The following is an 8,519-nucleotide window of genomic DNA, read 5'->3' as shown; positions in this document are numbered from 1 at the left end:
TGCAAAAATTTCATTAGGAGTAGCTGCAAGTTCAGTCGTCTTCTTAGCCTAGTTCCAGAAATAATTACCCCCAAAAGGCATGGGTTACTTCTCTCTGGAGAACAGAACCACAGGGTCCTAATGATAAGAGGAGAGAAATCAAAATTTGCTAATATGCTAATATCTCTGCAGCAACCTTTTCTGAATTTTTGCTCTGCCACAGATATTTTAATACTTTGGAGCAAATGTGAAGCACAAGGGTTAACTGATGTCCTCTTGCTGGGCTCCTTTCCCTAATCTGATGACATTAGAACAGAAAAAGGCTCATAAAGCAGCAGATTGGGTTTAAAACAGCTCAGTTAGGTAGGATCTGACCTTTCTGCCAAACAGTGGTTTATTAGCCGAGGAGAGGAAGAAATGGGGCTGTTACTCTGGAGGCTTGCTGCTCTAAATGAAATAGTGAAACAGGATGGAGGGCCATAAGGAAAGAACTCTACTGGGGAGAACCTATTATGAGCTCTCATACCCACCTTGTTGCTCTCCAAGGGCTGTGTAATACTCCACAAAGCAGAGCTGCTTCTTAGGATGTAGGAGACAATCTCAATAGCAGCGAACCAGCCAGAGAGCTTTTTCCTCTACTGTCAAGCAAACCTGTTCCCCATCAAACTTGTCTCAGCCGGGGTGGGGAGGGGGGGGTTAATTTGGCCCAAGATGGCAGTCCCAATGAAGAAAGGCCTTCCAAAAGGCCATTTTCTCCAGCTGAGGTGCAGAAGGGAGAGGCCCTGTATTTTTTATACTAAGATAGGTGTGAGGAACCTGTATAGATGCAAACTTAGAGTGTGGGGGGGGGGGACTAATTTCAGTAGAAACATGTATCTAAAAATAAGCAGATTTAGTCCTGTAAAATTGAATTGGGCACCCAGAACTGGGTACAATGCACAGCAAGAAGATCCACCAGTTATACTTGATCCCTCACTTTGACTTCAACAGTAAGAATATCTCCTTCTCCTGGGGTGCTGGAAGGAGTCATGCTAATGATAAGGGACTGGTTAGTGGTTCCTCTGAGTAAATTTGGTTTAGGAGGAGCCGGTGGTGTTGGCTGGCTGCTGGGAGCTGGTTCTTCCTTATGGGCAGACGGTTCCGCTTGCATCTGTGGCTCTTTGGCCTCTGCAGACTGTGTAGGGTTTATTTCTGTAGGTTTGGTTTCAAGCTTCGCTTTTTCTTTTTTGTCTCTTTCTGCCTTTTGTTCCTTTTCTTTCTTTGCTTGTTCTTCCTTTTCTTTCTTTGCTTGTCCCTCCTTTTCTTTCTTTGCTTGTCCCTCCTTTTCTTTCCTTGCTTGTTCCTCCTTTTCTTTCCTTGCTTGTTCTTCCCTTTCTTTTTCCTCCTGAAACAAAAACAGTTAAATATTAACTTCTCTTTTCCTTTTCCGCCTTTTCTCGTTCTTCTTTTTCTTTCTTTGCTTGTTCTTCCTTTTCTTTTTCCTCCTGTAACAAAAACAATTAAATGTTGTTAAAGAAGGATGCTTGACAGGAAATTAAGATCATACCTAAGACCCCTCTGCATAGTAGGTGAGGACAGTCCATCAAGCACAGCTAAAGGGATACCCACATTGATTTCAGAGTGGCTTGACATTGTCTTTGAAGCTCTATAAATGTTCTACTGAGATTAGTGGATTCTGCATCAGTCACATGATGCAGCGATGCAAGACAGGGCCTTCTTTGTGATGGCACCTCAACTGTTGAGCTCCATCCCTTCTGAAATGCAACATGTGCCTACCCTTTTTTCATTTAGACACCAGCTTAGAAGCTTGCACTTTTCACCTAGGCATTAGGAAGTGGTTAATGTTCAGCTGGAATTTGTAGTTTTGCTTTTTCAGTGACCTTTTATTTTTTTAACTTATATTTTTTACTGTTACTGCCTTGAGAGATCTTTTGATACTATATTGATATTTGAAATAAATTGAAATATTTTAAATAAACAAGCATGTGCAGAACTCTCTGGAGGTAAATTTCCTCCAAAAAATGTCTCCCATGTGAAAAAGCAGGCATGATCATATCCTGAAAAATATTTTCGAGTGCAATTGGAGGAGAAAAGTCACCAAATGGTAACTTGCCCAGCAAAAAATAGCCACGTGCCTTGGCTCACTGTGAGAATGCAGAGGTGTGGTCCTGGACTTTTTGTGTGTGTGAGTGATATTATGCTTACATGTCTATATTTTAACTGATGTTATTTTTATTGGTTACTTCTTTACTTGTTGTCGTGCATTTTATTATTGTTTAGTTACAAGCTGTCTTAGGAAAAACTATCTTAAAGTTGGGTTATAAGTGATTAAACTAAAACGCTGGTTGAAGTCCTGTTGGACAGGCTCAGCTCAGACAATAAATCCACATTTCATGGTTTATGAAGCTAGAAATGAAAGCCAGCACCAAGCGCCTCTCCTTTGCTCCCCACCCCTTTATTTTCCTGTTTATGTCAGTGTCTGACATAACAGGTAACTCTGGCTTAGCTTTTGTGATGGGACGGAAGGTTGTTGCCTCCTCCGGCCCCTCCTCCATAAGGGTATCCTGTTAAAAGGATCTGGGGTTGTGGATCCTGTCCAAAGGCCGGTTGTGGGTTAGGGCCATGCCATGACCCATCCGGCACACTGCCCCACCCCAATTTGACGTATGTTGTAGAGCTCCCCCTACCCTTAGTGTGACTCCCTGCAGACAGGCAGGAGTCGGGATATACTCTGGTTTCACCCAGTGCCTAAACCAAACCGCTCACATCTGTAATCACAATAAAGTTGTGACCTATTTCAGCCCATTAACCTAAAATATCCGTGTCCGTTTATTATATAAGGGAACTACAGGGGTTTGTTACGCAATTAATGTATAAAGTACAGCTTTCTTCTGTCTGCCCCAAATCTGCTGACAGTAAACTTCATTGTGTTGTTCCAAATGCCAGTAATTATGAGGAAGAAACAGTTTTTGTCTAATTCACTTTCTTCATACTGTGAACAATCTTATGAAATTATTTATTTGTTTAAATGCAGCTAATCGGGAAGATCCTTGAGAATATGGCGGAAGGAAAGGGGATCTCTCCATCTGTGCTGATCACTGCTATCTGCTTCAGAAAGAAAATTGCTACATTAATGGGGATGAACTGAAACACACCGTCATTGTTGTCTTCATCAGGATGGGTTTATAAAACTTGCATCCCCTTCTGAAGACTCTGCTCAGCACATTTCCCACTGCTTATAAATCTGGTGGGAGGGTATGTGCCTTCTCAGACATTTCCGAGTGCGATGGCATGGTAATGCCTGCCATCTCCTTGGGCTTGGATGTTTAACGAGGATTAGATTCGTTGCTCCTGGTAGTTCCTCTAACTAACCTGACCTCCACCCCACCCTGAGTTGGTATTCTCCCTGTTTATCTCTTCCACATTCCAGGCTCCCCATTGAACTTGCAGCATTTGTGAGTACCTGTTCCTCCATCTGTCTCTTCAGCTGGATAACAGCCGCCATGCCGCCACCTTTTCCACCCAGCAGCGCTTGGAACATCTTGGGTGGTTCTACTTTCTGTGTTAAGAGGGTCAAGCCTTTGGCAGGTGCTGTTGGTCCTCCCACAGGCTTGCCTGCCTTCTTTATGAGCACTCTAGGTCATAGGAAAAGTGGGAGGGGGGGGAGAGAGAGAGAGCATGTGAAATAGCCACCTCTCTATTTAGTAGTTTTGCAGTCCATGTAATATTCCTGATCCTGGATTCCCAGCCAGGCAGCAAAAGACACACAGTTCGTCCATCAGCTTTTATTGGAAAGGGATGCCTTGTGCGACGCCTGACCTCCAACTTCCAGTTCCATTATTTGTATTTCATTTGTTTCCTTCAAAGCGCTCAGGGCTTTGAATACAGTTCTCTCCTCCCATGCTCCATTAGGAATTCAATAATTCTGCCTTGTTTGTGTACCGATTTGCCTTCCCACCCAAGGCAATCGAGCTGCAACATATAAAAGCACAGACCCGTGCACCAGGGGGACTTTCTTTTAAGTTTCAGTTCTAAGCAACAGCCATCTCACGCCAATCTGCATACTGGTGGCTGCTTAAAAATTCAAGGAAATCCAGCGGTTCCTTGCAGAAACGGATTAGTCCACTCTGGAAATAATATGGAAAAGCTGAACTGTTTTATATCAGCAAGATACATGAAAAAATTTAATGCAGACTCCTAATTAGGTCTGATCTGTAATTGCCTCCTGGGCAAGGGCAAAAAATAGGTAAGAGTGACTGTCCTAGCCACCAGCAGGCATATGAACATTAAAAGTCCTGCTGGATCAGGGTTTTTAGGGTTAGACTCTATTTAATCTAGCATCCCATTTCTCATAGTAGCAAAACAAATGTTTCTAGGTAGCCAACAAGCAAGTGCATGAAGGCAACAGTTGTCTCTTGTTGCTCCTCATGAGCTGGTACTCAAAGCATACAACTTTTAAACTTAGTGGTTGTATATAACCATTACGATGAATAGTCCCTGGCTGGCTACCCATGATCTCCAATGAAACTGCATGGGCAAATATTCTTTTGAGAATATGTATGCATTTCTTACTGAAGGCTAGAACTCAAAAGAGTTACATTAACTTTTGAAAAATAAACACTTAAGGTATTCTCAAGAGGTCAATAGCACAAAAATCTTGCAACAGTAGTGCAATCTCTCATTGTAAAGCTGCATTTTAAAAGAACACATTCCTTTTACATCATAAACATGGTCATCTAAGTAATGGAATTACATGGAATTAAAGAAAAAATCACAATAGATAATTGTACTATCGGCACACAATAAGAACTCTATTGGCTTTCCCTTATTTGGGTTTGTAGCTTCTGCAGATACATTGTTAAAAGATGACCCAGGGGATCTCCTGCCATTCACCCCTTCTATTATTTTTAAAATATTTGGATTTTTCTTGCTGCACATGGTGCAGAGTACATTATTAGTGATACCTAAACCTCAGAGCCTAGGGCTTGCCGATCAGGAGGTCGGTGGTTCGAATCCCCGCGACAGGGTGTTCTCCCGTTGCTCGGTCCCTGTTCCTGCCAAGCTAGCAGTTCGAAAGCATGTCAAAGTGCAAGTACATAAATAGGTACCGCTCCAGCAGGAAGGTAAACGGCGTTTCTGTGTGCTGCTCTGGTTCGCCAGAAGCGGCTTAATCATGCTGGCCACATGGCTCGGAAGCTGTACGCCGGCTCCCTTGGCCAATAAAGTGAGATGAGTGCCGCAACCCCAGAGTTGGCCATGACTGGACCTAATGGTCAGGGGTCCCTTTACCTTTAAACACCTGCCACCTTTAGTTTGTCCATAAGCACTACATATGTTTGTGGAAATTTGTGTTGTGGGCCTGTCCACTGGGTCTTTTAAATAACTTGCAATGTCCCTGATCTTCTGGCATTATTAGCCCCAAGTTATCCTTCCTCCAACATTTGCAGCCATGTCCAGCAAGAACCATATGTCTAAGAAGCAAATGCTCTTCTACACAAACAGGGAGAGAGATGCCAGTTCTGCATTTTAAGGCAAATGGTCTATAGATTTGTGGAAAGACTCACTTTCCCTTCTTCCTCAGGAGCTTTTCAGAGTCAGGGTAGTGCACCAAGATTTCATTGAGGGTCTTCTTGTCAAGAATGAAGAGGTTGGCAAATCCATGGGCCACCACATTTGCAGTCCGCCGATTTCCCCCGCTTGCAGCTAATAGGCTGAAATGACAGAGAGAACATTTATAAAAATATTTACCACCATATCATTAATAACATCAAAGCACCTTACCGTTTTATATATATATCGTCAGAGACCATCAGCTAACTGTTATGGAAAGTATTTTCTTCATTGCCTGTGTAAATGCTAAAAGCATAGAAAAGTTTTCAGCAGGCATTTAAATGTTGAAACAGAAAGTACCTGCTGAGTATTGATAGAACATTCCACCAGACTGTGCTGCTCACACAAAAGACTCTGTTTCGTGCTTCTGTCAAATGAGCCTTGCCTCGCTTACTCCTGGCGATGATCTTGGTGATTGAGCTAGGATAGGAAGGATTTTGGTCGTCCCTAAGGTACCCTTGGGACTCGGGTGGCACTATGGGTCAAACCACAGAGCCTAGTACTTGCCGATCAGAAGGTCGGCGGTTCGAATCCCCGTGACGGGGTGAGCTCCCGTTGCTCGGCCCCTGCTCCTGCCAACCTAGCAGTTCGAGAGCACGTCAAGGTGCAAGTAGATAAATAGGTACCGCTCCAGCGGGAAGGTAAACGGTGTTTCCGTGCGCTGCTCTGGTTCGCCAGAAGCGGCTTAGTCATGCTGGCCACATGACCCAGAAGCTGTACGCCGGCTCCCTTGGCCAATAAAGCGAGATGAGTGCCGCAACCCCAAAGTCGGTCACGACTGGACCTAATGGTCAGGGGTCCCTTTACCTTTACCTTTATGGAACAGCAAAGGCAAAAATGTTCCTCTTCAACCAGGCCTTGCAAATGTGCTTGGAGGAGGGGAGTTTATTCGTTTGTGGTGTTTTCTTTTGTTTTTATTATTTCGTTTTTATCTTTTTTTAATATGTGGTGAATCACCCTGAGATCTACAGATGAAGGGTGATATACAAATTTAATAAACAAACATTACCTGATCTCTCCAAATACAGCTCCTGCTCTCAAGGTGACCAGGACCTTGGTGCCATCAGGACCTCCCAGCACTTGAACCTCTCCTTGTTTGATGATGTACATTTCTCTACCAATTTCTCCCTAGGTATAAACACGCAGAAGAAAATATTCTCAATCCATGATAGCTCAGTGGTGATAATGACACGCAATTGCAGAAAGAATATTCTTTAAAGAGTCATGGCTTATTTCTGCAGCTGGTGAACTTGCCACAAACTGAATCTCCGCTTTGTAACACTGGCATGATGAAGCAGCTTCTTAAACTGTACAGTAAAATCACTATGCCCTGTTTTGAAAGGTTTTCCCATTGTAGATACAGTAATGATGAATAATTCGGTATTTTCTCCTTCCTCCAAGGAGGTCTGGGTGGCCAAGATGGGGGTTGCTGCATTTTATCCTCCCAGTGACTTTGCCAGGATGAGTTAGGCTGAGAGAGAGAGACACTATTCTAGGTAGGCTTGCACTCCTCATGAAGGAACAACTTCACTCTTTGGGCTCCTATGTGTCACCAGAATCTCATGTAGCTTTGGTGGCTAGGCATGCTTAGGCTGATTCGCCAGCTATGGGTATTTCTGGACCAATGGTAGCCTGGCCGCGGTTGCCCATGCTCTGGTTGCCTCCTACAATGGGGGAAAATGACCTAGAAGATGGCTTGGAGGTTACAGCTAGTGTAGAAGGCAGCTGCTAGGCTGGTAAGTGGGGCAACCCAATGAGACTGAAAGCACTGCACTGGCTGCCAATTAAGGTTTGTACTATCATACTAAAAGAATGAATTCTCCAGTATCAGCCACTTCAGACCCTGTGATTGGCCGGTGGCGTCACGGTGCTGCCACAGGGGGCTGCCTGGTTGACTCTGACCTGTGACAGGGCCTTCTCAGTGGTGTCCCCTCTTTGTGGAAGGCCCTCCCTAGTGACGCATGTCTGTTTCCCTCATGACTGACATATCGTCTGGACATGGAACTGAGAGGGGGAAATTCCTCCTCGTCCTTTGACTCAGGTAGCAAAATGCCTTGCGCCGGACCATGGATACGGAATGATTTTAACCTTCACAGAGTTGACAAAACTATCCATAGATGTGACTCTAGTTAAAAGTATCTCTCTCTATCTCACCTTGCGTCTCCCATTCTCCAAGACAAGCATAGCAACAGCAGCCCAAACAAATGAAACACTGCACATTCCAAAGCAAATCAGCATTTTAATTATTTTTCCTAATGATCATTTGCATAATTTCAAAGAGGAAATCAAGAATAATCAACCAACCAAAGCATCTGCTGTTTCTTGCATATTTACCAGCTCATTTGTGAGCTGATTAGCATCCAAATGAAGCCAATTATACCTGGACAAACAGGACTGAAATGTCTGCGCTTATGATATATGTACTCCAATCAATGTAATCTAGTATACTATAAAAGAAAAGGTAGCATAAAACTGGGGTGTATCCATCATTTATATAGTCAGGGCAGTCCAGTGTTTCAAGCATTATTTTGTAAATAATAGATCTGGATTTGAACAAAACCTCAGCCATACATAGGTAAAGATTTAAATCGCTTGTCAACTTCAGGGCCAAAGTAGATGTGACATTAAATGCATGTAAGAATTTAACGTGCTTGATTTATTTCCTTTAAATAGTAGCTACGGTATGTGTGTGTGAGAGAGAGATCAGGGAGGCAATCAAGACTGAGAATGCAGTATGGGGGGGGGGGGGCTTTAACCCTTTCCCACCATGCTGTGATCTTGAAAAAAAGTTATTCTCGCAAAAGTTACTATTTGCTCCTGGATGGAAGCTCCTGTAGGTACCAATGGAAGCTTCATTTAAATGCCAGACAACACCTTCCAGATGTGACAGGGGAGTGGAATTTTCATCAGCACCTTCGTGCTGAAGTCTT

The 8,519-nt window shown here is 43.5% G+C and overlaps 1 protein-coding gene across 1 annotated transcript in view; it reads right to left on the bottom strand.

Annotated features, from left to right (window-relative positions):
* Nucleotides 1–832: 832 nt before the first annotated feature.
* The window catches only part of CNGB3 (cyclic nucleotide gated channel subunit beta 3), a 65,797-nt gene continuing 58,110 nt past the window's right edge, over nucleotides 833–8,519 (bottom strand). Inside the window, exons 15-18 of the mRNA XM_077932874.1 lie at nucleotides 6,599–6,717; nucleotides 5,544–5,690; nucleotides 3,443–3,614; nucleotides 833–1,363 (exon numbers count right to left, since the gene is read on the bottom strand). Of these exons, the coding sequence (XP_077789000.1) occupies nucleotides 938–1,363; nucleotides 3,443–3,614; nucleotides 5,544–5,690; nucleotides 6,599–6,717 (864 nt within the window). The 3' untranslated portion in view covers nucleotides 833–937. The remainder of the gene's footprint in view (nucleotides 1,364–3,442; nucleotides 3,615–5,543; nucleotides 5,691–6,598; nucleotides 6,718–8,519) is intronic.

Source organism: Podarcis muralis, chromosome 8 (assembly GCF_964188315.1).
Source record: "Podarcis muralis chromosome 8, rPodMur119.hap1.1, whole genome shotgun sequence".
NCBI classification, from domain to species: Eukaryota; Metazoa; Chordata; class Lepidosauria; order Squamata; family Lacertidae; genus Podarcis; species Podarcis muralis.
The sequence above is the reverse complement of the archived record's forward strand: the minus strand, read 5'-3'. Positions and strand labels throughout refer to the sequence as shown.